The sequence below is a fragment of the Numenius arquata genome, chromosome 9 (genome assembly GCF_964106895.1).
Source record: "Numenius arquata chromosome 9, bNumArq3.hap1.1, whole genome shotgun sequence".
NCBI lineage: Eukaryota > Metazoa > Chordata > Aves > Charadriiformes > Scolopacidae > Numenius > Numenius arquata.
The window spans coordinates 26,844,802-26,860,754 of record NC_133584.1 but is presented as its reverse complement, the minus strand read 5'-3'; the positions used below and the strand labels follow the sequence as shown (position 1 = coordinate 26,860,754).

Genomic DNA, 15,953 nt, shown 5'->3' with positions numbered 1-15,953 from the left:
TGAAATAGGAATTCAATAAGAACTCCACCAAAACGCCATTTATAACAAATACAGATCAGTATTTTTATGGAATAGCACAAATATAATACTCCCTGAAGCCTTTTCAGTGGTGAGTCATAAAAATTGACACCCTCCTGTTGGGACTGTGACTGAATCCAAAGACCCAGTAAATGCGTACACTTGTAGGTCCTTAATGGAGCTGATATGTTCAAAGATGGAGGTAACTGCTGGTGTCAGCAGAGTTTTTGGTCAATGTAAAGGTCGACGTGAAGTGCATCGTTGGTGAGTTAAGCGGAGTAACAGCAAGGATTCTTTAAACATGGGCATGAAACTGAAGAAGCTGAGAGCAGATGTTTGGTGACTGGGGAAATAGGTCTGGAATGGTTTCCTACAGTTAAGTGTGCTCAAAACCAAACGTGCACACAGTGTGGGCAGGGAGATTGTGGGCAAAGACACCTAAAGGTAAAAATCGCACCATACAGTATACTAAGTGCAATGAGCTGTGCCTCTCTACTCTGCTCTTTGCCCCTCTACGCTTGTGAGACCCCACCTGGAGAACTGTGTCCATCTCTGGAGTTCTCAAGACAGGAAGGACATGGACCTGTTGGAATGGGTCCAGTGGAGGGCCACGGAAATGATCCAAGTGCTGCAGCTCCTCTGCTGTGAGGACAGGCTGAGAGAGTTGGGGTTGTTCAGCCCGGAGAAGAGAAGGCTCCGGGGAGACCTTAGAATGGGCTTCCAGTACCTGAAGGGGCTACAGGAGAGACGGGGAGGGACTCTTGATCAGGGATTGGAGCCATAGAACAAGGGATAATGATTTTACATTGAAAGAGGGGAGATTTAAATTAAATACTAGAAAGAAATTCTTTGCTGTGAGGGTGGTGAGACACTGGCCCAGGTTGCCCAGAGAAGCTGTGGCTGCCCCATCCCTGAAGGGGTTCAAGGCCAGGCTGGATGGGGCTTTGAGCAAACTGGTCTGGTGGGAGGTGTCCCTGCCCAGGGCAGGGCTTGGAACAGGATGATCTTTAAGGTCCCTTCCAACTCTAACCATTCTGTGATTCTGTGAGATGGTCGGAGCTGTAAATGTGCTGTAGATCCAGATACATGACTGGAAACCTTGCTCTGCTGTTGGGAGAAACCATTTTTCTGGTCCAGCTGTAAGGACTGGAGCTCCAGGCTCTTCTGCTGCTTGACACTTGTTCTAACAAATCCTTTTCCTCACTACTGACTTGTGCTCCAGCACAGTGTCCCCTGCAGACCCTGGTGGCTAGCACTGGCCTGCCTCTCGAGTTCCCTGCTCATGCTCTCCGTGGGTAACCTTGGGCTCCTCTAGTCAAAGAGGAGACAGTATTTCCAGGAGATGGTTTCATAAGCAGAGGTGCCTGCAGAAGGGATGTCTCCTTTGGGAAGAGATCAGTCAGGCTTCTGTCCTGTGGTGTGCGGGGACTCAGTGGCCTGAGGCACAACTGGCTGAGAGGAAGAGGTCCATTTCTTTTCCCTGTATTTGAGAAGCAGTTTCCATGAATTCTCAGAGAGGTGGCATTGTTTACCCGAGATTTTGGTCTTGGTGTTCAGCTGATCTGTAAATACCGTTGCTCACACTTCTTACTTATTTTCTGCAGTGACCGTTTGGTTCCTGAGCTGGACACAGTTGTCCCCATTGAATCTACTAAAGCCTACGATATGCTGGATATCATACACTCCGTAAGTCCGTGATTAATACCGATATATTATATTCTGTGTGGAAATAATTGGAAGAAACTAATAGAATGGCACTGAAGAGTTTTTTTTTTTTTTTACTATTTTTACCTGTGTAATAGCCATGAACGAAGGGACAACAAAAACTGCAGAAAGATTTTAGCAGGTGAAAGGAATCCTAAGACTTGTTTTGAGGATACATCTTATACTGCGTGCGTAACTGTACAGATGAAGGATGCTGTAATTCAGTTTTCTCTCTGGGGTCGAAATCCCCTCCCTCTTGTCTTTAGTGCTATCGTGTGCCCTCCTCCCTGCACCTTGTTATTACTGTCTTGAATTTGGTCACTTGTTTATAAAATACATAGAGTGCATGCAAAGATTTACCTTTCTCTATTTATTCGAAGAGACAGTTACGTACAAAGACAGTACAAGAATATATATATATATATATATATTTAATTACAAGTCAAGCACTCGGAAGCTTGGCTACTCCGATGTGAAAGTTTCATTAAGGAGGCAGATCTCCTGGGAGGGTGGCAGGGAACGAAACATTGGGCTATTTTTTTAAAAAAACCTGAAAGGCAGTATTGCAATGTATAAATAACGGAGGTTTTATTAAAGCAGCGTAGGCAATGCTGGTAATTCTCTTGCCTTAACTCCGAGTACTTAACTTTTCCAGTTTTAACAACTTAAGATATTATAAATGCTTGGACAGAGAATATTGTTCTAAGTTTTCTCACAGGAAACTGTTACAGCCCCCTCTAGAGCACCCCGAGAGTCCAAATTTTGAATATTAAAATTTCCAGCTGCTGCTTCCACCACTCAGGTGTTGAGTGGGAGATGAGCCAGGGTTCTGAGGTGGATGACGAAGCTGACAATAACTCCCTGTCACAGGCAGCACGTGCAGATGGGGGGGGAGGAAGCTCAGCTGTGTTTGTAGGACCTTTACAAGTGTCTCCCTTTTTGCTATTTCATTCAGCCAACACGTTTCAGCTTGCAGCTGGCTGCATTTAGACTCAGCTTAGTGGAGAAAGCAAGCTCAGGATGTTTTTAATTCTCCAGTTCTGAATTTCTACTACCTGTTCCAAGTTAAAAGGTGGCATTTAAAAAAACTTAAGTGAATAAGGAAAAAAAACAAACCCTCTCACAGACTTTGAGAACCACTATAATAAATAATAAAACTACTTTAATAATACTTACATTTTTCACAACTTTTCATCTGCCTCGGTCTCAGAAATGACTGGCGAACTGCAGTATGTCAAGGCAAAGTTGTCGTGAACAGCTGAAAACCAGGAATTTTAGTAGAAAACACCAGGCAGCCATGTATAGGTGTCGCTACTGCTCCATGTATAATTATGATCTCTTTTGAACGTGTCAATTTTGATAACTGCTTTATACACCGGTGGATGTCACTTTGCAGAGTGACTTCAGCCCCAGAGAGAAGCGCAGCTACCAAGGAGCGGCGGGTCCAGAGGTGTTTGATGTCGTGCGTGTTTTCCTCTACTGCAGATAAAAGAGTTTCTCCATCCTCTGCTGTATCCAGTGACACTGGGGACACGTACACAGCCCAGCACGCTGTGTTGGCATCTCTTAATGAAGTGCTCTGAACTTGCAAAGAAACAAGAGTAAATATTAAACGTGTCATGGAGAAGTTCTGAGCTCCCTGAAGTACTGTTTGCTTTTCATCACTGGAAGTTGTTCTTTAAAAGTGTAGTCTGCCAAGAATTAATTTGCGAGAAAGAAGTTCCCTATCATCTGAAATTTCTGGCTCTTTTTTTTTTTTTTTTTTTTTCTGTTTGCCTGTGAATATAAATATACATATATATGTATGTCTGACCTCAGAAGGGCTCTGCCTACCTCTCCCCCTTGCAGATTGCCGACGAAAGGGAATTCTTCGAGATCATGCCTGCCTACGCCAGAAACATTGTTGTTGGATTTGCCAGGATGAACGGACGAACCGTTGGGATAGTGGGCAACCAACCCAAAGTAGCATCAGGTTAGAGTTTGTGCCTCCTCTCTGTTTTGTCTGTCTTTTTTTTTTCCCCATGCTTTGTAAGGCTATCTGGCTCTGAGATGAACTGTTCTATGTTTTGCATTACATTAAAACTACCTGAAAACCAGTTAATTTCTTTAGTGGATCAACAAGGAGATCTTGCTCACAGGTAATTAAATGACTGATGGATGCAGCACGAATGGTAGGAACACATAAACAAGGTGGGTAGAAGACCACCGCTTATTTGGCAGCAGCCTACAATTAACTGGATTAAGCATAATATGGAAACTGCCTAATTACTGCCATAGCATTAAAATAGTTAAAACTCTTCTGTAGAGTGAGGTAAATTGTAGTTTGGGTTTTTTTTTTGGTTAACTTGCTATAGCTAGAACACTGCAAAGCTTTCAGACATACAAGTGTGGGGCTCTTGACCTCAAATAATTTAGATATGAAGGTACAACGTCCTTTTTTAAAATGGGATTTTGCTTTCTCTGCTTAACCAGGTAATTTCTGAAGTGACTTTCACCAAACCGGACCTTTCTTTTGCTCCTTGTTTTTAATTGTTGTGCCTTTTTGCTTGGGAAAATCAGATGATCCGGTGTGATGTTTTATTCTTTTGTAATCTTTATGAGATATGACTATCAAGATATTAGATGGTCAGCAGGTTTTTAATATTGTTTTAGTCTTCATTCGATATTCTCAATTGTAACAAACAGTTTTAATGTTTCACATAGATGCTTTTATACCAAATGTGTTTTGGTTTAATACAGTAGCATGTGATATAATTCTAAATGGCACTGGAACAGAACAGAAATACTTTGCAGTGTGTTCATGAAAAATGCTGATCTTTCTCAAAATATTAGTGGACCATTGAATTATTTTTGTTTTTTAAATGGAGAATTCTGTAGTCTTTCAATATGACTGATGTGAAAAATATCAATAAAGAGAAAATTGCAGAAAAATATTTTAAATTACAAGAATATAATGAATTTAAACTGCTGCTTTTTAGTCTCTACACACAGCGCTCAAAAACGGACTGAGTGCGTGTTGTTGAATGTAGCTTGTGCTCTAATCTTAGTTCTAAGCCAGCAAAACTTCATCGCAGATTCTCTCTGCATTATCTGCAGATAAGCTTTGTTTTAAGAAGACAATACAGCTAAAATAGAGTGTGATTTTGACATTGCCTTAAATTACTGCCATTGGCAGATCACTGGAATTGTTGACACCTGTTTTTTCTAACTTCAGGGTGCTTAGACATAAATTCTTCTGTGAAAGGAGCCCGCTTTGTTCGTTTCTGTGACGCTTTCAACATACCACTGATTACTTTTGTGGACGTTCCTGGATTTTTGCCAGGTATATCTTGCTGTTATATTTCAGCTCGCGACAGGGTGGTGTTGGTGTTAAAAACTCACTTTAAAAACTCTGTGAGAAGACCTTTACCGTAGTAGACTTAAATAAGCCAGGTTTTAAAAAATCACACTTTTTGGGACAGAAACTGTGTTTAGCAGCCTGACAGAGATGCTGGGATGACCAGTTTGCCAGGGATGAGGGTGGGTAATATTATGCTCTGGAAAGCTATGTCCTGCTGGCTGGAATGCCAGCAGAATTGCAAAGCTCTGATAGTGGCCTGTCCAAGAACAAAAAACCTGCGTTCCTTGGAGATGCTGCCCCTGTCACAAATGGTATGGGACACGCCCGTGATTTAGAAGCTTTGAGTGAATCAGTAAGGAAAGGTCTGAGATGAGACTACTTTCAGCATGGGCTATATGAGCAGTTAATGTTAAAATGACCTTTTAGAAAACAGGTTGAGAGAGGAATGTAAATGTTATACTGATAAACACGCTAAATCTTTCATACAATTGACTATAAGGTTAAAAATGTTGTATAAAACCAAGATTTACCTCAAGGCCTCTACAGATGCCAAAGCATCAAAATGCCACTAGTCAACATTCCAGTTCTTTCTCTAATACAATGTATTTTGTGTGTTTAAACAATGAGGCAATACAGAAGGTGTTACGGGAACCTTCCTCTTCCCTTTCTCTCCTGCTCTAGAGACACCCTCCTTGGCTGACACGGACAAAGCAGCAGCTTAGTTCACTTCAGGGGCCACTCCAGGAATCCAGATTTGGACAGTTGCTCAGAATCCAAGAACAAAGCTATTTCCATAAAGCCTATGAAAAGCAGTAACTTAATATTGCATAGGAGAATGTTGGTTTGAAAGCAGATAGATGGAAGATAAATAAAAGTAGAGGAAGGTAAAGAGAGGAGATCTGAGACTCGATACCGATCCTAAACTGTTGTATTTTAAGGAGTTTGGCAAGATTAGTACATTAGCATTAGAAATTTCAGTTTAAGTAAAAAATTCTAAGGGTGGTGGGTCACCTCCTCTCCCTGTTCAGTAGAGAAGAAGAAAGAATCCATCACAACGGGTCACAGAGGTGTGCAAAACATCTCTCAGCGTTAGTCACGCAAACACTTTCAGTAGCCCCCAATGTAACAGCTGTGCACAGAGATGACATTTCAGCCATACAGTACCCTGTAGCTGGATAAAAGCATATATTTAGGACAATTTTGAGGCTGAATCTATGGCCAGAAAAGAGTTTATGTTAATTGGCCATGGATGACAGTGTAAATAGTTCAAAAACAGTTCAATTGAGCTTAAACTTGAAGCATTTTTAAGTGACTGCCTGCTCTGTTCTAAGCGTGACTTAGAAACCAAGGCTGTGACTAGATCACAGGGTCTGTGAGCGCTGCCCAGGTTCCGGGTCTGGGCTGCGCATCCCAGCTGTGGTCAGGCTGGGTCAAGGAGAGGTGGCTGTTCCCACTTCTGCTGCTGGGAAGGTTCTGTGGGCTTGGCAAGTCCCGCTCTCTGGAGGGAAACACAAGAACCAAAAGTGAAATTGCAGTTGAGCACAGACAAGTTGTAAGTGTAGGCGTAAATTATTAGACACTCAAATTACACTTGAGGGAAAGCATTAAAGTCAAGCCACCAAACAGGCTACACCAAGTAAGTTATGAAAAAAAAAAATCTCACAAAATTTTTTTAAAATGTAAGATTTTAAGTAAAAAATAATAAATTAATCATCCATTACAAAGATCCTAAAGTACTCTAAGAGGTTATCTCAGGCGCTGAAAGCAAAAGTCAGTAGGTGGATAAACTGCTAGAAAGTAATTGTAGAGTTATATCCAGCGGTCTGAAATTCAGAAATCGTAGAAATAGAAGTAGCTGGGATTGCTGTTTCCAAGCGTGAGTCAGCGAGGCCTGTGTTGGGGACAGAGCGGCGGTGAACACCCTAGAACGTACACAACTTGTGTTCGTATTGCTGCATATGGCCATTCTCCAGAAGCACCTGCTGTGAGAATCCTAATAGAGGAATTCATGGTCTGTCCTTTAAGGTTCCATCATCTTGGGGTTGCTTGAATGAAGATCAGGATAGGTGTTTGATATGGCAGCCAAGCTGCCTTTCAGTATGGTCTAGAAAAGAGGGGTTTTGGAAGAGTGGGTTTCTGGGGAAGCGAATCTAGGTTGTGTTTTTCACTGCTAGTCACACTTGGAGTCTTGGAAATTATGTAACTGTATTTTGTTCCTAGGAAGAGACCATCTGGTGAGTATTCTGGTTCTGTGACCTTAGATACAAATAGATGCTGCTTTTGGTGAGAGATTTTTCGTAGGGTTGCTCAGCATCTTATGGAGAACAGTGCCTGGATATTCCCTTCTCCTGGACATTGACACAACTCTGGTTGTTAGGTTTGCTGCCGATGATGGCAATTACCTAACTGCATATGGGGTTTTTGTGAATTCCCTGGAATGAAAAGAATTTTTTTGTCACTTGTAGGTACAGCTCAGGAGTATGGTGGGATCATACGTCATGGTGCAAAACTACTGTTTGCCTTTGCAGAAGCAACTGTGCCTAAAATTACTATCATCACCAGAAAGGTGAGTTGGCACCATTCCATGGTTTTCTTCTAGAGTTCCTGTTTTCACTAGTAGCAGCTTTGGTTATGCGAAACTTTGTCCATCTGTCCCACTTCTGCTTTCTGTCCTTGTCACATCTCTGTCCCGTCTGGTAACACCTCTTCTCGTCAGGTTACAAGAGGCCATTTCTTCTATTCTCAGGCTGTTCCTTCATTCCTTTTGTCTCCGCACTCCTCTGAAGTCGCTCGTTTCTGCTCTTTGCTTTCTCCCTGGAATGCCTTCAGTCAAGTATTTGTCCTCTGTCGCCCAGCTTGTCTCGCTGAGCATGTGCCATCTGTCTGCATACAGCAAATCATCTTCCTCCATTCTTGCCGCTTCAGTCTCCTTTTCCAAAACCAGTGCTGATTGTGTCTTCCTTCTGCTTTGTCTGCAGATTTAACCCTTGTGTGGTTTCTCCCATATGCTTTTGCTATAGTCGATGTAATTTTCTTCCTTTCTCTTTCTCTATAAGGTACCTGACACCACGCTGCCATAAGCTCTGGAGACCTTCTGGGTCTTAAAAGGCTTAGCTTTTTCCTTGCTCCCCTTTTCTGATGGACTTTTGTCTTAGGGCAAAAAGAAAAAAGAACTTTTCCTTCTTTCTGTCCCTTTGCCTTCTCTGATTTCTCTATCACCATCCTTTACTTCCCAGGCTTGCGGCCTTGCTCTAGTTCTCAGTAACGCCTTGAGACGGGGCTGTACTGCAGTTAGCTCTGCAGTGTCTGTCCATCGCTGCTGGCTGGACCGCTTCCAGTACCAGCGTGGAGCACTGCGGAATCCCAGTGCTGCATTCCCTGGCCAGAAGCACACCGAGGGGTTGGTGTGTGCGCACGTGCGGGGTGCAGGGTGAGGCCTGCTGTTCCTGGTATACGTCTGTGCCTCCATCTGCCATCATGAATGGTTTTAGATATCAGCAGCCCCTTTCCTTGCTCTTCCGTGGTTCTAGTTGAAGAGATGTCTAGCCTTAGGAGATTGTCGTAACAAAACAGAGACACTCATGTTCTTTCAGGTCAAATTTAGTGCCACTTGCTTGTCTTTGGTATAGTAAAAGCTGCAAGAGGAGTGTAGGCTATTGCTGAGGTCACTCCACACTAATTAATCCCTTGGTTTTTTGTTCCAGGCCTATGGGGGTGCCTACGATGTGATGAGTTCAAAGCACTTAAGAGGAGATGCAAATTACGCCTGGCCTACTGCGGAGGTGGCCGTGATGGGCGCAAAGGTAAATCCCGGCTGACTCTCACACGGGGGTGCAGTAGCCATCAGCGTCTTTACAGTGGCCCAGAGGCGGCCTAGGAAGGTGAAGACAATGGGTATTTTCTCTGAACAGGCTGAATTACTCTCACTGACCTGGAGAATGTATCTTTCTAGGGTGCTGTCCAGATCATCTTCAGAGGAAAAGAGGCAGACGCAGAGGCTGAATACGTGGAGAAGTTTGCAAACCCCTTTCCTGCCGCCACGAGAGGTACGGTTATCTCACACATTGTGTCCCCTGTTCGTGTTTGCCATTGCACATAGAGAAATCTGCAGCTATTTGGCTTTTTGCTAACGGGTAAGTTATGTAGGCAAGAAAGGCGATGCCTAATCATAGCTTGTGCACGTGAAGGGAAAACAAATCTGGACATAAAACACATCCTCAGTTGGAAAGAGACTGGAGAGAGGTGGGGACTGCTCTGAAAGGCATATTTTCAGGCAACTCAAAACTCAGCCTTTTCCTTAAAAGTACAGGAGCTTGATGATCTATTTGACAGTCCTAGATGCAGACCAGTGGCCTTAGGAAAGGGTCAGAGTCCAGTTCAGTTCAGTGATGTTCCCCGGGACTCTTTGTAGTATGTTTTTCAACTGTTCTTACTTCCAAGTTTTACTTCTAGCTTTGAAGCATTCCCTGTGCTCTAGAAGGTGGTTCTGTAGACTCTGGAATCGGCTCGGTCTGTTTCCAGCCTTGCTGGCTTACACTGTTAATTAGTTTGTACTTCATTTAAATTCCGTTACTAGTGCTACAAAGCTGGGAAAAGACTCAGCCAAGCTGTTTTCCGCCACAGCCAATATATACAGTATTGCTCCCTCTGGTTTTGCAGCAGAGTATCTATTATTGCTGTTTGAGCCGGAAAAAAAAACCGGACTCCTGCACGTGCAAAGTCAAGGGAAGTCTCTTCTAATCAACACTTCTCAATCTTTAAATCAGACTGATGGTAGTAGATGGAAGGAGATGGTATCTCTAAAACTCTGCAGTAACAGGTGCAGTACTCACTCGAGTAAAGCCTCCTCCTTAACATTTTTGGTTTGCTAACCTTTGCAAAAATTAAGAAAGCAAATGTTTCTAGTTTAAAACCCGTTGACGTGGGAACATTTCTTTTTCAGGCTATTTAAAATTTTTTTGTTAATTTCTAACTTGTGAACTGTTTATTCCAAATATTCTTTTCATTTCGCTAATGTATATTACAGCCTAGGTTATAGAAGGCCGAGGAGCAAATGCTTCATGGTTGGTCTGGGGTGTTTTTCCTTTATTTTTTTCCAGGGTTTGTTGATGATATCATCCAACCTTCAACCACCCGCCTGCGCATCTGCCATGACCTGGAGGTGCTGGCTAGTAAAACCCAGTCCAGTCCCTGGAAGAAACACGCCAATATCCCGCTGTGAGTGCGAGAGGGGCTTGGCTGTGCTGGAAGACACATACTCTCTGTTTAAGTGGAGGTCCACTCTGCAATATTTCTTTTCATTTTGATTTTGCTAACAACCGTTAATAAATCATAGTACGTATCTCATACACTTTGGGGTCTTATCAGTTTATAAACCCTTTTTGGTGGGTTAACAACCAACACAACCTGCAGTGCCGGCCGCAGGTGAGCTGTTACTGACTGCTCAAGGTCAGGTGCTCCCTCGGCTCCTTCATTCCTGGGCTTGGATTTCAGTGCACTGGAGTCCAGGCTTTGCCGATACCAGACTAACCTGTTCTGTTCCTCTGCCAGACTGTCCCCAGCTGCCACTTCTATGCGCTGGCTGCAGCGACACCGGGTCTCAGGTTGGTATCAGTGACCTCCAGGCTGTGGGCACTGCTGGGATAGAGAAGGAGGAGCCAGGCTCCTCTTGAAGGATGAGAGACAATGCACCCAAATTGGAAAAAGGACAATTCTGGTGGGACGTAACTCTTCTCCCTGAGCGTGGGGGGCTTTTCTCCCTCAGCAGAGGGTTGAAATAGAGACCTCCAGAGTCCTCTTCCAGCCTAATTTTTTCTATCATTATTTGCCAGACTTGCCAGGAACCACTGCAGCAGATGTTACTGCTGATCAGCCTTGGGCCATGTGCTCACTCTGCTCGTTAGAAGCTGCATTTTAACTACAGCCCCAGAAGGTAGTGAGTAATGGCCTCTGTCACGTTTAGCGCTACTGCAAGGAGCTGCCAAGCACGTGAAGTCCTGTAGTGACCTGTCTGTTGTAAGTGACCTCATTTATTAATGACATTACGTTACAAGACCGAGAACTACCCTACCTGCACACCGCAGCTGCTTCTGTTCGCTCCCAAAGCACGTGCCTGAAGTGGAAGAAAGGTAAGACAGTGACTTTCCAGGTAGTGTCTCTTCCCAAGTAGGTGCAGCCGGTGCCCTAGTCAGTACAGCCACGGAGCGTGGAGCCTGTAAGTGAGGGGGAAACAAAAAAGAGATCTGAAAACGTAGTCCAGAAGGAGATTTCAGGTACGCGGTTGGTTGAAACTCCCCAGGTCTCTGTAATAGCCGGAGGCAGTGTATTCAGGTTATATTGTGTATCCAGGCTGGGAGCACATTTAAGGTGTAGCTGCATCAATGTACCTGGCTGGCTGTCTCTCAGCAGAAGCTCTCTCTGAGCAGGTGCCTGTACTGCCCCAGGGAACACAGCTGGCTGCAACAGCAAGGGAAGGTAAAGGAAATGTTATTATGTTGGGGGTCGCTGCCATGAAGTGAGTTCTTAGTTGTGAGAAAAGATGTAGCTGGAGTTTGTATGAGTTTGTAAGGACCAAGAGGATTTTTTCAAAGGTAATCAGTCACTGATAGAGTGACTGGTGCCTGTCCCAAGTTCAGAGGCAAAAGCTGTTTCTTCAGCCTGTCTAGAGTCAGGAGGAGACACCGAGAAACCTGATTGTCGTTGTCACTATGAAAAAAGTACATCCTTTCTTAATTGTTTCCTAACCTCATTAGTGCTATAGTCATCAGCCTCTCTTCCGTCCCTTGCCAGCACAAGAATTTGGCTTTTATATCCTCTCCATTTCCAACCAGTCAGTCGCTCCACCAGCACAACGCTTTGGAAACACACTGGAAAGCTCAAGATTCTCTTGAATTCCAGTCACCTGCAGAAACAATAGATAGAAAATAAAATCCTTCCAACAGAGAGCAGCCCTAGAACTTAGACGCGTGACAAGCTACTTACTGTGTTTCACAGCTCAGCAGGAGGGGAGCATAACTTACAAGCGCGTGGAAATCCAGTGTTCGGTCTGTGTCCCAGGAGCAGTCCTAGAGAGCAGTTCAGTCCTTGAATAACATCCCTGTTCCTCACCTCTTGCATCTTGCTACTTTTTCTGACTCAGATGATTATTTTTTTTTCCTTTAGGAAGTGGGCCAGATGACAAATAAGTCAGTTTTCTTTAGCGCTAACAGAGATGAAATCATTTATGGGTTGGACAGAAATAGCTCCTTTCTCTCTGAGAAACAGGAATAACAAGAGGACGTTTCGTTTCAGGAATCTGTAAAACGTGGTTTAGCCCAGCTGCTCGTTGGACCTTCCGAGCCTTTACCGCTTCCATTTCTTCCCACGGGGTCCGGTTCACTTCAGACGAACAAGGGCAGGAGAGTAATTTTTTTTCTCAAAATTTGTGACAGTTCAAACAATTAAAACCTTTAACGATGCAGCTCTCCCAACTTGGGTGATGATTTACCGGGTTTACAGCAATCTCACAATAAAACCCCCCAGATCAACCAAAAACCCAAAAATACACCACAGTGGAGGAAAAAAAATAAAAATAATCGGAATCTGGCTGTTGAACCTGGGCTACGTGGGAATTACCTTTCGGTATTCCCTTTGGCTGCTATAAATGGGATGACAAGATGTGATGGCCCAAACGAGCATTTAAAAGAAAGTTATAGTGAAGAGGGTGCTCATCATACTCATGATTTTGAATAGTTTATTAAATGAAAGGTGAAGCATCAGTTTTAAATTGTACAAAAGGAAAAAAAAAAAACCTCATATTGTAAATGTACAATTTACAGAATTACTAGCAAAACCAATCAAGGAGACACTCATAATACAAAAAACCTATTGACTGCAAACTGAACTGGAAACCCATTGCAGGTACCGTGATAATAAATGTTTGTTATACAGTATTCTACAATGTTAAATTAGGAATCAGTTTTCCACACAGAGGACTGTGAAGCACAAGGTTCGTCTGAGACTATGACTCAAACCAGGCAGCATTTATTATGCTACTATGCTCACAGAGTTATCCTGGTGACGATTTAACGCAGCCATTCCTGCCCACCCCTCTTTACTTCTGGGGTGGACAGAAGAGGAAGGGAGGGAACGGCAATTTGTAAAATTCCAGCTACTTCTCGGCTTTTATTCCTTACCCAACCGACATCTCAGGAATGGCTGAATTACCTCGTCAAACATTTTTGGCAACCATGTCTGAGAACTGTAAGAAACAAACCTCAGCTGAGTGAAATGCTGGTTTGTTTTTAAAATTAAGATTCTTTTCCCTCCCAGCAAGTAAGCACTGGGCATTAAAAGTTGGTTTGTTTTTCAACAAGCTCGTAACAGAAAAAAAAGCTCCATGATTATTTTGCAGTTGCTAAAAAAAAAAAAAAAAAAAAATCACCTCTAAAACTGCTGTGCTCCAAGTGGGTCAATCTGCTTTGTATCTCAAACGCAGAAAGGAAGATTAACATTTTTGGGGCTGATTCTTAGAGACACTGGAGTCAGTGGGAGTTGTGGATGGCCAGCACCTCTGGTACTGGGGCCGGTTTTAACTAAGTAGCAGCTACTAGGCAGAGTCATAAAATCGAAGCATAATGAAATTCCAAATTATTGAAGACATTGAAAAATCTCTTATTACAATGAATTAGCTGAGAATGTTTTGGGTTTTTTTGGCTTTTTTTTTGATGTTTTTAGCTTTTTTGAAAAACCTTTTTTTTTTCCCCCAAAGAATTACTCTCGATATGCACAGTTAACACTGAAAATGTAGCTGTATTCCATTGTAAGCTTAAGAACTTCACCATCTAAGCACAAATTTCTATGCAGCACATACAGTACTTCTAACTGGCAAAATTAATTTACAAAAATAGCGCAAAAGGGTATTTACGGCATGGAAAGTAGACTTTTTTTTTTTATGGTACAGTTAAAATTGCTTTTAGTATGCTAAAGTGATTTCCCCCACCCTTGACTTCTGGGTTGTTTTTTTTCTAGGAAAGTTGCTGTTTATGTACCTTGGGTTGGCAGGGCTTGAAGTAGGTAGTAAAAACAGCAAAGTGATTACTTGAGAACCATTTGTGTGTTTTACTGAGAATACTTTATTTGCTGGTATAAGTTGCTAAAAATGCACAGAGCAAGTACCAATAGAAAATTTACTGTTTTTGTGTCCCCATGTGCTATATAAAATGAATGTTACACAGCGTCTGTTGGAAAAGTGGCTTCATGGACATCTCTTACTTTATGTCCCATTATAAATAAAAATAAATCTTCTCAAGAGTATAAAATCTGGGTTTATCATATCAGAATCTGAAATTTTTTGGCAGAGATGCACGTCATTAGAATTCTAACCTCTTCTATAAGAGCGTTCTTCTCAATGCCTATGAGAGGATATAAGCGTACCATAATGTTAATCAAATCCAGTGTGTTCAAAAACACTTTTCTGTAGCCAGAATGACCTGCTTATAGCATCATTGCTAGTCAATGGCTGATAGGCATAGGTTTAATAAAAATGGCTAGCTTTTAAAACATAAAAAGGCAAATGTTAAAACTGTTTTAAATTGTACAGCAGAAAAATAAAGTTAAAAAGTTCTGTTTTCACTCAATGTTGTTTTCAGAAAACGTATGTAGAACAGTGTTTATTTCGACAGCTGTCTTAACAATTTAAAACTTCCTCCTCATCCAGAAAAAAAAAAAAAAAAAAAATCTGTATTAGGACAGTCAAGAACAGGGATACAAATGATTTTTTAGGTCAGCCCTTCTGAGGTGACTGGATTGGCCAACATTCCTTTGTGTCATTAAGAAGTTCCTCTTCTTTCTGTCACTACGAAAAGGGATTGACCTCAATCATTTGGTTAAAAATCAAACCGTATCACATCAAAAATGTGTTTTTTTCATACAAGCTATCACAGTATATAGGCCTCTAGCTCTAAACAATAGAGTTCCAAATTTGTAAAACGTCTTCACCAGACTTCAGAACATTGGCATTCCAAATCCCTGGAAAAATGATTTAAAAGACGGGAATTAATCAGGTGGAACGATCATCAAAAAAGAACCTCAGGTAAAGAGCAATCGATAGGAGTAAAGCCTTACTGAATCGTCCTCAATGATAGCTGCGGAGTCAAAGAAGTCTGGCCTCAGCTCAGCCCGCTCTCGCCGGTTTCTCGAAGGTGGCTAAAAAGAAGAGTTGGACATTTCAGAACATCCCGGCGCTCACCAGGTACAACGGACTCGCGTGGCTCTACCCCTGATGGGGACTGACGCCGTCACCTGGTCTTTACAAAGCAGCGTTGCTTGGATTTTTCATAAAAACCCCCTGATGTAAGGGAGCACTTCGTAAGTTCACGTTTTGTTTAAGGAATGGGGTAAAAACTAATGGATTCTAAAGTCATTTTAAGCCTGTGGTTATAGCTAAGGACTTCCTTGAGGCTCCTGCTGACTTAACGATGCTCTGTAGGCTGTAGGCCTACGACTGTAGGCGAGATGGCATAAAAACTGTCTTTTAACTGTCTTTGTGCTTTTAAGGTGATGGTAAAACTTCAGCTCTGGCACAGTCAAAAAATGGATTTAGAAGAAAACCAACAAAGGTACTTAAGATTTCATACTATTTTTGAGGATTAAACCCTCTGTGTTGTCCTTCCCTCATCGGAGTAAATGTGAGCTTCGCTGGCTTGATCAATTCCTTAATTTCCTTGCCTTGGATTACCAGGAAAAGAGAGATTTTACTAATCGATAACGATTTGAATGCCAGTAATAACCTCAGTATTCAGCAGCAGTAACTGAATTATTGCCTAAATTTTCTTTCCAAGACATAATAGCCCAATCCTAAAGTAACCTATGCCTATTGTTTGGATGTGAAAGGAGCAATAGGAAAGCGTAA

General features: G+C 42.5%; 2 protein-coding genes across 4 annotated transcripts in view; one reads left to right on the top strand and one right to left on the bottom strand.

The window, feature by feature from the left end:
• Positions 1–13,459, top strand: part of PCCB (propionyl-CoA carboxylase subunit beta) — a 28,996-nt gene extending 15,537 nt beyond the window's left edge. The window contains exons 9-17 of one of the 2 annotated variants that reach the window (XM_074153158.1): positions 1,623–1,704; positions 3,571–3,694; positions 4,937–5,044; positions 7,528–7,628; positions 8,767–8,865; positions 9,015–9,108; positions 10,162–10,279; positions 10,613–10,665; positions 10,894–13,459. In XM_074153158.1, coding sequence (XP_074009259.1) covers positions 1,623–1,704; positions 3,571–3,694; positions 4,937–5,044; positions 7,528–7,628; positions 8,767–8,865; positions 9,015–9,108; positions 10,162–10,279; positions 10,613–10,665; positions 10,894–10,979 — 865 coding nt within the window. In that variant the 3' untranslated portion in view covers positions 10,980–13,459. Of the gene's footprint in view, positions 1–1,622; positions 1,705–3,570; positions 3,695–4,936; positions 5,045–7,527; positions 7,629–8,766; positions 8,866–9,014; positions 9,109–10,161; positions 10,412–10,612; positions 10,666–10,893 lie in introns of those variants that run through there. The other variant, XM_074153159.1, reaches the window with a different exon arrangement.
• A 535-nt stretch (positions 13,460–13,994) lies between these two features.
• STAG1 (STAG1 cohesin complex component) overlaps positions 13,995–15,953 on the bottom strand; it is a 150,202-nt gene continuing 148,243 nt past the window's right edge. For both annotated transcript variants that reach the window (XM_074153156.1, XM_074153157.1), the window contains 2 exons: positions 15,167–15,247; positions 13,995–15,070 (listed from right to left, as the gene is read on the bottom strand). In XM_074153156.1, coding sequence (XP_074009257.1) covers positions 15,047–15,070; positions 15,167–15,247 — 105 coding nt within the window. In that variant the 3' untranslated portion in view covers positions 13,995–15,046. The remainder of the gene's footprint in view (positions 15,071–15,166; positions 15,248–15,953) is intronic.